This window comes from Plasmodium vivax, chromosome 8, assembly GCF_000002415.2.
Source record: "Plasmodium vivax chromosome 8, whole genome shotgun sequence".
NCBI classification, from domain to species: Eukaryota; Apicomplexa; class Aconoidasida; order Haemosporida; family Plasmodiidae; genus Plasmodium; species Plasmodium vivax.
The window spans coordinates 530,848-546,471 of record NC_009913.1 but is presented as its reverse complement, the minus strand read 5'-3'; the positions used below and the strand labels follow the sequence as shown (position 1 = coordinate 546,471).

The following is a 15,624-nucleotide window of genomic DNA, read 5'->3' as shown; positions in this document are numbered from 1 at the left end:
TAAGAAGCGCACTGCAAAATATGACAATTGGTTTGGAAAATTTTCACCCAATGGAGGATGCATACTCGGTTAAAATTAAAAATTCAGCGTGGGCGTGTTCGCCAAATGGGAAACGCGCCAAGTGCGGAGCTCACCAAATGCGCATTCTCTGCATTATTTCTCAAACCATTTTGTATAATCAAGGTGCAAACGCGTTTTTTTTTTTTTTTTTTTTTTATTTTATTTTTTTATTTTTATTTTCTTTTTTTTTCCTTTTCGCTTTCCCATGTGCAAAAAATGAGAAATCAAGATGCTACTGTTTTTCGCAGGCGGTGATATACAGTGTCAACATTTCAACCGATGCGAAGCCAAAACATGATTAAGATTATCCTAACCTGTTTGGCAGCGATCACCATCTTTTGTAATGTGCATGATGCAAAAATATGTTATAACGTACACAGAAGAAACGCGAACAGCAACGTACTCTTTATTGAAAAAAATGCTCCCCACAAGATTAGGTATCGTCTCAAAGCCAAGGAATTTGTAAATTTTAGGGAAATACAACTACAGAGGATAAAGGATTATAGAAAACGCAGTGGGCCAGACAAAAATAATATTAACTACAATGTGAAGGATGCGTATAATTATCATGACAATTTGTAAGTTTTCTCTTTTTTTTTTTTTTTTTTTTTCCCACTTCCCCCGTTTTGCTATGTTATATGTACATAACTGTCTTGAGAAATTTTGCCCATCCTTCGCGTGGAATATAATGTATGTAAATTTTTATACACGTGCGTACCCCTTTTCCCCGTTTGAAAAGCCTCTTCGTCAGGAATGAAGTGTTCCCAACGCTAGCCAAAATAGAAAATGAGAAACTGAAGGAGCGGGAGAAATTTCGAGAACTGTTTCGAAACATCAATGACTATAACACGAGCTTTAGCCGACGGGTAGGTCGCCCCTTTCCAAAGAGATCGCCCCCATATGGAGGGATAAATAAATAGTTACATATCCCCACTGCACGCTCATCTCTGTGGAGCAGTTTGCTCTTTCGGAGGAAATTTCATTATTGTGTATTCCGCACGTGTTTTATTCCTCCCCTCCCCGTTCAGACCTTTATGGAATTCCTCATCGACTTATACAACATCTTCCTAAAAATTGACGAGTTATTTTTGATTTACAAGGAAGACTTCTCCCTCCTTACGTACACGGGGCCCATGCAGCTGACGAACCACCTCTACGACGATATTGTCTATCTGACGTCGGTGGTTGAGGTGAGGTTTTCTGAAGTGCCCCCCTGATGCGGGAGTATTCAGCGCGTTGTGTGTGAGCTGCGCGTTTGCCGGTATTACCGCCCATTCGTTTTCCCGCGTGCGCACTTACCCATTATGCATGTACCTACCAACCTGCAGAACTGCGACGACGTGACGGTCAGCCCATACGGCAGGGAGTACATCTCACACCTGGAGGAGTTATCCCAAAAAAACAAAATAAGTAATCAGAAAAAAAGGGAAAAATGTGCAATGCGTTAAAAAAAAGAAAAAAAATTCGCATAAGTGATTGAGGCGAAGCAACAATCATCCCATGTTATGTGTTCCTTTTTTTTTTTCCTTTTTGATTAATTTTTTTATGAGTGAATACGTGCAAAGAAGGCGCGTTAATGGAGAAGCGACATCCATATTGACGACACGTCGCCTGAACGAGTGTGTATCGAACCGATCGGCACATCCCTCCCCTTTGTGAATTTCCCCCCCACAGAATTTTTAGCGCACGCATACTTATTTTACAAAAACTTCCATTTGAACAAGGAACATTTGTTAAACAGCATTTGCAAATATTTAAACATCATCAAAAAATTGAAATCGTCCAAGTACGTTCCGGATGTTTCCAACTTCGAGGTGAGTAGTTACGAGGTGGTCCATGGCGTTCGCCGGGCTGTTTGCCCTCTCCATTTCGCGCCTATGAGTGGACCCGCTTGCGGTGAGAGGCGAGCGTTTAGCGGCGAAGGAGATGGGGAATGGCCATACCATTTCACAACAATGCAGCTGACTGAGTGTACATCGGGGAGCGAAAATGCCGCCTGCATTTTTTATATTGCCATTGTGTTTTACTACATTAGCGTAAGGGAGCTATCTCCCCACGCGTACATATGTGTGCGTTTTTTTCCTCCTCCGTTTAGTTCTGCCTGAACAAGATGAGCAGGAAGTGGAGCAGATGGGACAAGGACAATTTTCTGTCCGGTTTGCATGACGCGACAGACAAAATGATGATATTGACGAAGCATTTCCAACAAACGAAAGGGTAGCGGGTGAAAACGTTTAGCATTTCATCCGTTCTTCTCATTTCACATTTGCATAATCGCCTCGCTGTATAATTTTTGTCATTTCATTTGACACCTTTAAGCGTTTGTCCTTTCACTCCCCAGTGAGTTAATTTTTTTTTGTAATACATTTTGGCATATTACTTATACTGTGATGTATGCCAGACTTTCCACTTTTTAACCCCAAATTGAAACGAGAAAAATGAAAAAAAAAATTTCATTTCACTCGGAAGTTTGCAATCTGTGGAGGGGAAAGAAGGAAAACTGAGCTGGGCGGAGATAAGCTGAACGGAGCCGAACCTAAATGGGGGCTGCTCAACAGTTAATTAATTACCAGTGGAGGTGGGTGACCTCCGCAAAGCTGCTCCATTTGCCTTTTTCGTCCCATGTGAATATCCCCAAAGGGTTATTCCATTTTGGGTGAGAAAATTTACGCGGGTTTGCCCCCCCGTGCTACTACAAAGAAGCTACATTTGGGTGAAGCAGTTTTGACGATGAACAGTGAGGACATGTGTACACTGCTGCGTAATGGACACAAGTGATGATCCTTTTGCAGGGAGCACTTAACCCGAGGCTACCCCGACTGTTTAAAAGGCATTTGGGCATAGCTTCAGAGGGGGGGAGGAGCCAAACGGTAAGTAAACGCTTATAAGTGCCTTATAAGTGGCTTAACGTGGCTTAGACGTGCCACTGCCGTGGCTCCCTATACCCCTTCACGGAGCGATTAACAATTGGAAAGCTCTAATGCATATGTTGAAAATGGTCACGTTAAAAATGGTCTAGTTTAAAATGGTCATGTAGAAAATGGAAAGTGCAAAATGGTACGCTAAAAAGGGTGTTCAAAATGGTGCGCTAAAAAGGGTGTTCAAAATGGTGCGCTAAAAAGGGTGTTCAAAATGGTGCGCTAAAAATGTTCAAAATGGTACGCTAAAAATGTTCAAAATGGTACGCTAAAAATGTTCAAAATGGTATGCTAAAAATGTTCAAAATGGCATGCTAAAAATGGTATTCAAAATGGTCTATTTAAATGGACGAGATTAAATTTTATTGGTGGGCATAAACTGATTACAATAAATTATGTGCAACTTTAATTTAAATGTTAAAAATTAAAACAATATACAAGAGGAAGAATTGCAAAATGGGGCATACGTGTGTGCGCACGTGGTCTGGAGTTGACGTGCGTGCGCCTTACATATCGTCGAAAGTGGCCAGTGACTTTCTGTCATTTGAGCATATGGTGTGTTGGGGTGGTGGTCGTGGTGACGGTGGAGGTGTGTTGTAATGCGTGTTGTAAAAGCGAGTTGTAAATGAGAGCATTTTGTTTTGCTTTGTTTTTTGCTTTGTTTTTTGCTTTATTTTTTCTGTTTTGCTCAGCTTTCACTCGCCTCTGCTGTTTTTTTTATTTTTGCTTTTTTACTTTTTTGCTTTTTTTTGCCTTTTCGTTTTTTGCTTTTTTTTGCTTTTTGCTTTTTTATTTTTTTTTACTTTTTCGATTTTTTTTTTATTTTTCGTAATTTTTCGTAATTTTTTGTTTTTTTTATTTTTTATATTTTTATTTTTTCATCTTTGCTTCGCTTCTTCCGCGGAACTGCCCATCTCGCTGGCAATCACTCAATACACATTGTATGCGCTGAATTGTCGAATGGCTCAACTGCGCGCACACACAATTTGGACTTTAAAAAGCATACAAATATACGCGGTAGTACGCTCGCACACACCAATGTGTATGCCGCAAACTCCAATATGTACTTGCCGCAAACCCCAATGTGTATGCCGCACACCCCATGTACCTGCCCGCACATACACCTCGGGGGGAAGGGGGGTTGGAACTTATATGTGCCTGTTCGCGCGGCCGCGCCTCGGGTGCGCATGCAAATGGTTGTCGTGTGTGGGCGTGGCTGGGCGCACCGTCTAGGCACATATACTTGCGCATATGCGTGTCGAAAAAAAGGGAACTGCAACTGGGGCGGGGCGGTAACGAAGCTGTAGGTGGCGCGTGCGAGGTAAACCGAAACTGACGCGGGGACGTAACGAAGCTGTAAGTGGAATGTGCAAGTTAAACCGAAACTGCTGCGGGGAAGTAACGACGGGCGTATCTCTGTGCGTAGCTCTGCCTCGTCCCCACGAGGCCCATGGACGGCGGCGCCTACTGCTTGTCAGCCGTGGCGGCCTCGGCTGCCTGCTGCTGCTCGTCTTGCCTCTTCACATTAGCCTGGTTGATGGCCTTCTTGGTCTTCCTAGATTGAATGTTACTAACATCGTGGAGGCTGGGGAAGGCCTTCTCATCATTGGTGTTTATGTAGACGCCGTTTTGGGCCGAATCGGGTCGGTGCGAAGATTTGTTGGCTGAGCGGGTGTTGTTGCTGCTGCTCTGGTATGCGTTTCTCCTATTGGGTGTCAAGGAGTGACTGAAGTTTTTGTTGTAACGGTCACCTTGGTAGGTATTATTGTGTGCATTTTCTTCCTTACTTCTGTTAAGAATTTTTTGTATTTCCTTCTGTGCCGCCTCAACCGTTTTGGGAGTACCTTGGATTAGGACCTTCTTACTATCCTTATCGATGTGAATCTTTTTGGCAAAAGTTTCTTCCTGAATTTTGTTAATAGTTCTACCCTTCTTTCCAATGATGCTTCCAATATGTTCCGTATCTACCACCATTTCGACGGTGATGTAATTATTATTGGCATTATATTTTTCCTCTTTATCATCTGATTGTAACAGATTTTGCAAGACATCCTTCGCTAGGGCAATGTTTTCTTCATGCCCGTAGATCTGCGCCACGTGGTTATTCTTGTTTATCTGAATGCTTGTGGATGTGTCTTTTTCAATTTCTTTAATTTTTTGAGCCTTGGCTGAAAGGAGCATGGCAATTACCTTTTCGGTAATTTCGACATGCACACATTTTCTTTTTTCTAGTAACTCATCGATTAGCTGCAAAGCGTTGTCTATATCGTTTTTATTTCCACTGATGTTTAGTTCTTTATAATTCGTTTTGTTGAATATTTTTACCTCTGCTCCGGTTTGCGCTTTTATGTAGTTCCTGTAATTGGCATTGAAAAGGTACGCTTCTTCTTCAGTTACTTTTTTCTTCACCGATTTTGAGGATATCACATTTTTCACGTAGTCCAGAATTTCTAACCCCTTCTGAATGTTTTCCCCCTTTCCTACGAGACTAATACCATTGTCGTGACGTACGACGAAGAGGTTCAAATTGACTTTTATGTCATTCAATTCGTAGGCACATTTCTTATACAAGTTAAACATTTCCCTTTCATCAAATTCTACAAATTTGGATTCTAAGCTTTTGATAATTTCGTTGAGCTTTTCCTCCGCTTCCTCTATATCGCTGTTTTTATTCCCCTTGATGGTAGCCCAAGCTTCGAAACTTTTGGAGTCATAATTCATGCGGATGAACGTGTTGGTCTTGGCCTCAATAGCTTTTAATAAACTTTTGTTAAATCCCCTTCCGAGCACAGAGTCCAATTTGATATCTTTGGAAATGTTTTTCGTGTTGGCACTTTGCTCATTGTTTGCCTTTTCGATAACTTCCTTCAGTCGCTCTATATCGCTCTTCATTCCGCAGTAGTGCAGCGTATCATTATCTATGTGTAGCAGCACATTTGTCTCTTCCTCCATTTTTCTGAAGTTACCCTCATACATATTGAGCATCGATTTAAAGGTCCTGTTGGGCATATGTAGGTAATTTTTTTCCGTCATATCGAGGCTCCTCACATGCGTGATGAAATTTTCTATATCTTCTTTGCAGCCTGAAATGAAAAGGGACACTTTGTTCTCAAAATTATTGTTGTTCACTTTATCTACGTACACCACATATTTGCTCTGAATTTTGTTGATGAAATTGAAGGGCTTAATTAACTGGTTGTATTTATCACTTGGCATGACAAATTCCTTGTTCGTGATGTCTGCTTCCACAATGGTAACGTTATGTTTTTCCTTTTTAAATTTTATAATTTTATCAACAAATCGGAGCTTCTTCTCTTGGACTTTAATTTCGGATAGACTTTTCACATTCTCCTTTAGCTTCTCCTCACATGTCTTTTTCAAAGTGATTAACCTGTTTTGGAAGCTTTTAAAACTTTCGTAATTTTTCGTGATATTTAATTGTTCCTCTAGGTAGTTAATGTACGTGTTTACTTCTTCCATTTCTTCTTCATTTTTGGGGTTCATTTTTTTCTTCTTCAGTTTTGCCTCCTTACATTTGTTCTCTACATCTGCAGATGACATCTTCATATTCGTTGGTCTCGGTGTCTGTGCATTTACCTTAGAAATAGATGTATTAATGGAGGCGATTAAATTTTCGTATTCTGCCTTTCTCTTCACTTCTGCCTCCATCTTGTCGTTGATATTTTTACTGTTATCTTGCTTGCTCAACTTTTGAAACTTTTTGTTTAACTCGTTTTCGATTTTTTTCCTTTCGTCTTCCTTCAGCTTGAGTTCCTTTTTCAGGTCCTTCTTGGCTTCCTCCTTGGGTTCGGGGGTCACCACGTCGGTTTTCTTTGCATCCGCCTTCTTAGCGTCCGCTTTTTTCGCGTCGTCCTTCTTTGCTTCGCCTTTCTTCGCGTCTCCCTTTTTCGCTTCCCCCTTCTTCGCCTCTTCCTTCTTCGCTTCTCCCTTCTTAGCACCCTTCGCCTTGCCTTGCGCGGGGCTCTCGTTCACCTTCTCCTCCTCCATGGACTCCTCGTTTAGGTTCCCCGCAGAAGCGTCCTCCCTCTTGTTATTCTTGTTCGCCTTCTTTTTCTTCTGTGCTGCGTTTTGATTCTGCTCAGCTTTACTGTTACTCGCACCGCCGGTATTGCTCTCCTTCGCGTTGTTGCTCTTCTTACCGTCCGTCTCCTTTTCCTTTTTGTTCACGCTTCCGTTGAGTTGCACATTTGCCGCTCCTTCACCTCCACTGCTGGGGGCCGCCTTCTTGTCATTCTTCGGAGCCTTCTGGTTTTTGTCTCCCTTCTCGGTCGCCTTGGGGGCCGCCTGCTTCTTATCGTTCGCCGCGTTCTCCTTCACGTTGTTTTCCTTGGCTGGCTTCTCTTCGACCACCGCCGCCGCCGCGGCCTTGGCCTTCTTTCCCATTCTCGTGATGAAGTTCATTCTGCAAGCGGGTTCGAAGCGGGGGTGCCGATTGGCGCATACGCAGGTGTGCAAAGGTGCAAAAATGCAATAGTGCAAAGATGCAGAGGTGCAAAAGTGTAACTGTATGGATCGCTGCCGATCGGCCTGCAACAGGTTAGCTGCCACAACGCGGAGACTCTCACAACGTAGAAGAAAAACTCAAATGTACATTGGAAGCAATGGGGCAAATGGGTAGAAAAAAAAAAACAAAAAAAAAAAAAAAAACACCCACTACACTCGGCGTACCGACTGCTCAAACAGGTCGACAAGAAATGTACCACCAGCAGAGCAAACACGCACGTTAACTCAAATTCAGCGCGGTGAGGAGTAAAAAAAAAAAATAAATGAATATAAAATATTATTTGTTATTTTCTTTTTCTCTCCTTCATTTTGTTGTTGTTTTTTTTTTTATTTATTTGTTTGTTTTTTTTTTTTTTTTTGCAAAATTACTTGGTAACGTTTCGCTTCCTTCAGCTGCGCTGATGAGGGGGTGGATACTTCCTCGCTGTTTCTTGTTCGGATAATTTTCTGCCTTATGACAGCCAACAGAAATATTTTTCTGGCTTCCTGGGCGTCAGTGACAACTTACGTTTGCTCTATATGTATGTGCAGGTGTGTTCACATAAAATATGCACCTTCCTCGCCGCGATCGGGATGTACGATTCTTAGCTCGTTGCGCGTCGCTTGGAGGCTCATTCCAAGCATGCACTGCGCGTCCGTGTATACGCCGTACGTCGGGGCGCACGCGGGGGAGTATGTAGGTGTGTATATAACCGCGCGCTGTTACACGTACATATATCTAAATGGGTGGGTATATACGCGTATGTATATATTTTATATATATATATAAATATACAGGTGTACATAAATCTATACACGCACGTGTGCGCGAACACTCTCCACTCACCCGGGCGCTCTTCAAACGGCGCTGTCACCGCGTAACGGCCCCTTCAAAAATGAATTTAAACTTCAAATCGTTCAAATGCGACTGAGAAAATGTTGCGCGCTATATTTTTTTTTCTCAGGGGGGGTACAGCAATGAAAACACAAAGCGGTAAAGGGGCAAATGGGCAGGTTCGCAAACAGGCAAATTCGCAAAGGGGCAGATTCGCAAACGGCAAACGCGCAAACACACAGCGCACAGGCGCACACACAGTTACTCTTTCAAGAAAAATGAAAAACTGCGCTGAACGTGAAATGACTATAACAGCAAAAGGGTGGGAAGGGGAAGAGAGGGCAACGCGTGTTAGTAATTTATATTTTCATTTTTGATTCTCTCTTTCAGTACATACTCTTAACAATGGTAAAATGAATATTATAAAATGTGTACATATATATATATATATACATATATGATGGTATGATGAAGGTCACTGATGCGTGCTCTTTCACTCAATGGTTTAACATTTTTTTTACAAAATTATGTACACATGAAGGAGGAAGCAGGGGGCAAGAGATTCACCCTGGTTTACGATTGCGCAATTGTACGATTACGCGTTTTATATGCAAATATGTATATTCATTAAAAAAAAAAAAAAATTTAAAGTAAAAAAAAAAAAAAAAAAAAAACTAACCAACAGGCGGTTAACAACAGGCGATGTTGCGTTAAACAAACAGAATAATTTATTTTTCCTGTCGCTATGTTGTTTTCTTTTTTCCCACACTTCTTCACTTATGGTTTTTCGATTTGTTCTTGGAACAAATGCGCGTGTACAAATATATACGCTTGCGTCCTGTACATATATTTGCTGCAGCGCATATGTACAAACGTGGGTGTGAAGGAGTAATACCGTACGTATATACGTATATGCAACTGTATACACGTGCGTGTGGCTGACGTTCGAATGTTGGATCACATCCTGTGTATGTTCCACTGCAGCTACGCGAACTGTACGTTACATGGTACTCTGCGTACACTCATATGTCGTGTGCTACGCTACGTTAACTCTTTGGCATCGCGCGTAGGTGAAATATGTGCCGGTGAATGGTATGGCTAAACGTACGAATGTATGGGGGTCACGCGCATTAACGAATTGTAAAATTGTAGGGAGAGGGGGGTTGACGCATTAAAACCCGCGCAGTATAGTCATACTTGTAAAAATTTCCCTTATAGTTTTTTTTTTCCTTTTAAGAAAATTTTGCTTCTCAAAAAAAAACAAGTACGTAAATTAACAACCTATATATGTATACGTAACGCGAACATACTGTTCACTCGCATATTTTTTACTTTTCTTGTAAATTTTACATGGTATACATATAATGCGCATAATACATATGTATATTTAAATTGGGGGAACACGCATGAACAAATAATGCTATTGTATATGTGATATATACTTATCTCTTTGTATATGCATTTTTTTTTTTTTTACATTATTGGGCAAAAAAATAAAAAATTAATTAATTAAATGGGTTATGTATGTATGGATGGGTAAGCGGATGGATGTACGGATGGGTAAACGGATGGGTAAGCGGATGGATATACAGATGGGTAAACGGATGGATATACAGATGATGCCATATGTAAACGTAAAAATGTAAGAAGTAACAAATGATCACTTATACGCGCAAAAGGTAAAGTGAGAAAAAAAAAAAAAAAAAGTATGCGTTTTTGGCTGGGGTGCGCGGGAATACGAAAGGTTTAAAAAGTATTATACGGGGGCACATATGTGGGGTCAACCTTATTCCTTGTCCCCATTAGGTACATACACGAATGTATCATATCATGTACATATGTATAAATATGTATGTACGTTTATATATATGTACATTACGCATATTATGCATATTTATTATGCGTATATGTATGCATATGCATATGCGAACGCACGTGTATGCTACACGCACGTATGCACTGCTATGCGCGGGCAGCACCCATTTTGCCTTTGCGCTGAGGTACTTTTTTGAGCACATTAAGTACGCAATGTTGTGCTGTGCTACCTACTCCGCACGGATGTACCATTTTTGCATTTTTAATTTGTTCGCTTCGCCATGTTAACATCGTCGTTAACTTGTTTGGCCTATTAATGTGGCATGCCTAATAATGCACAGTTGCGTTGGGGATATGCGCACAGGGGAAAACCGGTGATTGGTGCTTCAAATGGTGCTTCAAATGAGGTGAAAAAAAAGGAACAAGTACGCTTCTCGCACGGGTGTTTTCATTAACTACCTCCCTGTTCGCAAATTTTGTGTAGTCCTTCCCTATTTATGCATATGTTTACAATTTGGTATGCCCCATTTTGGCTTTGCGCGTGGCGAAGCAATTTTTTCTGCCTGACAATATCCCGCACAAGCGGCAACGAAGGCCCAAAAAAAAAAAAAAAGTTGATTCATTCGGTTAACAAAGGGATATGGTATACATTACATATTATATGTTATATATATATGTGCCTACCCGTGGGGGTGTACGCGTTGTTGGGAGGGTACCCTAGGTACATCCCAGTTGCCACTGCCAAATGGGCACTTCTGTATGCACCCCACGGGCGAAGCCGATTTATATGTGCCCCATTGCGTACGCACGTGGCAGTACAAAGTAACAGCTCACAGTGATATGCTGGTGGACCCCCGCGCTGTGGGCTGCCTGACCCGAATATGCAACGCCACACCCAGCGGCCAACGCACTTCAGGATAATACGCACGTCAGCGTGACAACGCGATATATTCTAAATAAAAAAAAATACATCACCTGTTCCGCGCTACCCCCTTTTGTTCCCTTCCTGTCACCCTTTTTTTTTTTTTTTTTCCCACCCACCCCCTGTACTGAGAAATTGCATGCGGGGGTTGTTGCATTTATATTTTCCTCCAAAAGGGGCGTAAGATTGTCATTTTTTATGTCGCGCAAATTTGCAGTCGGCCAGTCAGCACCATGGTGCATGTCGCACGCTGAATCATACCTCATGGCGAGTCGCATTTTCTCTTCATTTTATTCGCAAAAAAGGGAAAGTAATCAACAAAAAGGCATCCCTATCCCGTTAAACGCATCTTTTTCCTGTCGCTTTCTTAGCAACGCGCACGTGCACCGCCCCTTTCTGCCTTTTATTTAATAATGTAGAGTGAAAAAAATCGTTGTTTCAAACATGTACCTTTTACAACGTGCGCTCGCCAACTGTGCTGTGCCTGCCCCCCAACCACTTTGCAACTCAGAGCAGAAAATAAAAGTGGTGTAATGTACGACAGTTTACCAAAATGAAAAAAAAAAAAAAAAAAAAAACTTTGCAGAAAAACCAACCATTTTGGAACAACTTCCCCACAACATGCTAAAAAAAAAATGTTTTCCCCAATTTGTATATTCCTCCAAAAGATTACAACAAAATATGGCAAGGTGTTTGAGGGAAAGTTGTTTTTTTAAAAATTACGATTTTTGAAGCAGTCACGTTTTGACAAAGCGACGCTTGTACGTGTACACAATGTACATATAAACGCATATGCATAGATAGATATACACTCGCAACGCGCGTGAACAAGTACGTTGAGCGTTGCATTGCATAAACGTACATGCGATTGCTTCTGCAAATTTTTCTTACATGACTGAAGAGGCCAAATTTGGTGTACGTAAAAGAAGGGGGGCAGTGTGGTGAGTTGTATGTACGTTTTGGGAGGCCCTGACAAATTGACACAATTCATGCAGTACAGAAGCGGTTAATTTGTGGTTTCCCACTTTTTTTTTGGAACGTACTGATGATGTTTGCTCCTTTTGAATTCTTTTCTTAGCCATCTGTTGGCACAAAAAAATGCAAAGCGGCTACGTTTAATTTGCGAAACAGAGTTGACCCAAATGTGTCAAATGGGGGAGGAATTTATTTTCTTTAAATTTCCCCCTTCCATGAGGGAGGCAGTGCAAATGTACGCATTAAGGATGTGCACAATAATTTGCACAAATGGATGTCATGACCATTGCGTGCGTATTTTGTAGTGTGACACGACTGGTACAATATTTAGGCACCCTATTTGAGGGAGGGTGAATGAAAGGATCAACCTTTTGCCAACCCGCTTGGAGAAGGAGCTCTTTTGCGATTACCGCTTAGGGGGGGAGGTAAATACCCCGTGATTCATCATCCCCATCCTGAGCGCATAATATCTGCGCGAAAAATTGCGTAAAAAAATTGGCTAAACAATTACCAGCGGGAGGCATATACATATGCACACAGCAAGTACGTATGTACAGCCGCTCTTCACCGGAACAGCCCCTTTGCTCATGCAAAACCGTTTCGTCACCGCGAAGGAGGAAAGGCCCCTCCGCATCGAGAAGAAAAACAAACGAATAAACAACCCGCTCGAATCAGAATCTTTTTGAACTGATTTACAAAAAGTTAACCAAAACGATCGCGCAACAATTAAATAATGTCATTAAGCAAACGTAAAATGTACTACATATGTAAGAAGTTGTGCAAAGGCATTCTTTTTAAAAGGAAGCGAAAGGAAGTGAAAGGAAGCATATGTAATATGCTGGGGGGGGGAGGACTTAAAAAAATAAAAAATGGGGAAAAAAAAAAATCAGTGCATTTGACCCATACGCGACTTTACACCGAAATGTGATTCACCCAAATGGGGTGTTCACTCGCGCAATTAGGTAGGGCTGGAAAGCGGCATCGGCACGTGCACACAATGGGGTGGTACGCGCATAGCAACGCATGTCATGTTGCAGGGGTCCACTTGGCAGATAGTTTACCCATACTGGGGACTCACCACCCTGGGGATGCACGCTTCCCCCTACGAATCGAGAAACACGCCCGCCAAATGACTACCCCAACGCGCTACTCCGACGCGTAGTCATTCATATTCTCAAACAAATAGTTGGCCGCCATCTCCTCGTTCTTATCACAAGCAATGAAGGCTTCCAACGCCAAGTGCTTCGGGAATCCGAGCGATTCCAATTTTTTAATACTCTCCATTTCGTTCTCGTTTAGAGGCGTAATGGGAATATTAAAATTTTCATTATTTGGGTCTGTAATATTTTGGTTCCCTTGATCGGCAAATGCATCACCTGCCATTAAATCATTTTCTGTGTTAGCTGTGTGGTCATTAGTCCCATAATTTTGAATGGCCCTTATAAATTCCCCTTGGTTCTCTCGAATAAATTCTAAAAAGGAAGGATCTGTTCTTCCGATCATTTCTAAAATTTCAGGAATGCGTTGTGGGTTCGATAAAGCTACATCTCGTAGGATGTTAAAAAATGGGGAACTTCTAAACTGATCTGTACTATCTGGTACAGACTGTCTAGGGTTATCTGCAAGGGCGCTATAATTATTTAGAAGGTTTGGCAAATTGGGGGCACTTTCGTTATCTTCTCTCTCGTAGGAGTTATCGTTCGTTTCATTCGTCTCGTTAGTCTCGTTTGTTTCATTTACGTCACGCATTGCATTCGCTGCGTTGGCGGCGCCCATTTCGTTCATCCCATTCATTGTGTTGATTGCACTTATCTCGTTCACCTCATTTTCGTCTGGAAAGCCGTTCGTCAAATAATCAATCGCTCTGTTGGGGTTGTTAAACGCCACCATCATGGCCTTCCTTACGGCTTCTCTTTCAAATCCCATAGCGCAGATGTTGTCTATGGTCTCTTTTAGCTTTTCCCCCGTGACTAGGGCCGATTCTGCGTTGTTGAGGTTTTTGCTCTGTCCTCCCTCCTCTGCTGCGGTGGGAGCGGCATTCTTCTGGTCATCATTCGCCGGCAAAGGCGTCTTTTCTTTACTTTTTAAAACGTTTGCCGATGATGATGACGATTCCTTCGTCTGGTTGTTCTTCGAACTAAATATCTTTTTGCACGCCATGACTATAACTATGTCGTTTTCTTTTAATACGTCCACCGCTTTGCTTTCGTCCTTCAATATATTTCCACTAAAAATGAGCTTCTGCTTATCGCAGGGCATTTCGGGGAATGCCACCTCTATCTTTTTCTTCACGTCTAAAATGGTGTCTTCATTGTCGACACTGATTTCTTCTTCGTTGTTCTGAAGCGTTCTTACTTTTACTTTCATTTTGGGAGAGGGTGAGCGGCTAAGCGGTTGGGCGGTTAAGCGGTTGGGCGGTTAAGCGGTTGGGTGGCTAGTCAGTCAGGCTGTTAATCAGTCAGCCTGTTATGTGGTTGCCGCGCTACCTAACTGGAGTGCCACTTGATTGACGCGCCGCTTCGACAGAGGAACACACCTCTGCGCAACTCCGCACATACGGTTGCGCGAACGAGTAGCCACGCCGTAAACGCGCAGCCGGCCAAACTTTCTCAACACGCGGGGTGGCGGCAAATGCACACAGGGGGGCGAACTATCGTTGCGATGTAAAAAGGAGGGAGCGCAAAATGGGGAAGTACTACTGCGCAGGTACAAATGCGGTTATCCGTCCGCGCGAGTTTTTATATTTTTGCGCCTACGAACTTGTCACACCTTTTCGAGAAATGGCAAAAAAATGTTTTCCTTTAACGCGCAAGCGAGGCACTCGGGGGGTGCGGATGCGTCACGTGGGGGTCGCGTTATGCATACATGAAAGGGTACACAAAAGGGTGCACATATACATGCGTACACCCCTGCACATTTATTTATTCATATATTTATTCGTTTTCCCCACTTTCCCTTTGGCGCGCCTTTCTTCACTCGTTTCACCCCTGAAAAATTCAAGAAAAAGAGTTGCGCAAAACGCTCGCGGGGAAAGACTACTGAACTTAACGGGTTGTGCTCGCTGTTGGTTGTTTCTGCATTGTTTTATTTATTTTTTTTTTTTTTCCTTTTTAATTAAATTTGTGAAGTAGCAAAGTTGAGGAGTTTTAAATATTTCCACGCGATTTTATTTTTCGCAACGATCTGTACGTAAAAACGCACACGTCAAAAAAGGGAGAATGTAAATGTAAAATGGTGAAACGTAAAAGGCAAAATGGCAAACGCTAAGCGGAGATGAAAGTTACTCGCTGGAGCGTTTTTTTCAAGATAATGTACTGAAGCGTTTGGAGCGGAGTTTATAACACGTGGGTTTGGATGTACGTCACTTATAAGCGTATTTTTGCTTCCCCCTTGTTGATAAGCTAACGGGATGGAGAAAAAAAACAAAGAAAACCTCAAACTGGCGTAAAAAAAAACAATTGACAAACCTTTTGCTGAGTAATTTGTTCCATTTGCTTCTACGTGTATTTGTATACGCTATAAATAATATGATACACGTTTTTTAAAAAAAAAAAAAAAAAAAACAGCTGAAAATGGCACAATGACAAAGGCGCAAA

The 15,624-nt window shown here is 42.0% G+C and overlaps 3 protein-coding genes across 3 annotated transcripts, besides 8 other annotated features; 1 reads left to right on the top strand and 2 right to left on the bottom strand.

The window, feature by feature from the left end:
• Positions 1-257: 257 nt before the first annotated feature.
• PVX_094815 (hypothetical protein, conserved) lies at positions 258-2,281 on the top strand (the record flags this gene model as incomplete). The annotated part of the gene is made up of 6 exons (XM_001614380.1): positions 258-638; positions 800-926; positions 1,089-1,250; positions 1,389-1,470; positions 1,735-1,874; positions 2,156-2,281. Exons 1-6 carry the CDS (start codon positions 340-342, stop codon positions 2,279-2,281), a joined length of 936 nt encoding a protein of 311 aa, XP_001614430.1. The 5' UTR covers positions 258-339.
• Positions 342-363: a microsatellite.
• A 1,576-nt stretch (positions 2,282-3,857) lies between the features above and the next one.
• On the bottom strand, positions 3,858-8,922 carry PVX_094810 (QF122 antigen, putative). The gene is made up of 3 exons (XM_001614379.1): positions 8,329-8,922; positions 7,872-8,017; positions 3,858-7,401 (listed from the first exon to the last, which is right to left on the bottom strand). The coding sequence occupies exon 3, from the start codon at positions 7,398-7,400 to the stop codon at positions 4,443-4,445; it is 2,958 nt and encodes a 985-aa protein (XP_001614429.1). The 5' UTR covers position 7,401; positions 7,872-8,017; positions 8,329-8,922; the 3' UTR covers positions 3,858-4,442.
• Positions 4,304-4,323: a microsatellite.
• Positions 4,794-4,819: a microsatellite.
• Positions 7,790-7,811: a microsatellite.
• Positions 8,923-9,404: 482 nt separating the features above from the next.
• Positions 9,405-9,426: a microsatellite.
• A 1,462-nt stretch (positions 9,427-10,888) lies between these two features.
• Positions 10,889-10,917: a microsatellite.
• Positions 10,918-13,174: 2,257 nt separating this feature from the next.
• Positions 13,175-14,782, bottom strand: PVX_094805 (DNA repair protein RAD23, putative; the record flags this gene model as incomplete). The annotated part of the gene is made up of 1 exon (XM_001614378.1): positions 13,175-14,782. The coding sequence occupies exon 1, from the start codon at positions 14,393-14,395 to the stop codon at positions 13,175-13,177; it is 1,221 nt and encodes a 406-aa protein (XP_001614428.1). The 5' UTR covers positions 14,396-14,782.
• A 46-nt stretch (positions 14,783-14,828) lies between these two features.
• Positions 14,829-14,849: a microsatellite.
• A 451-nt stretch (positions 14,850-15,300) lies between these two features.
• Positions 15,301-15,324: a microsatellite.
• Between the last annotated feature and the right edge of the window lie 300 nt (positions 15,325-15,624).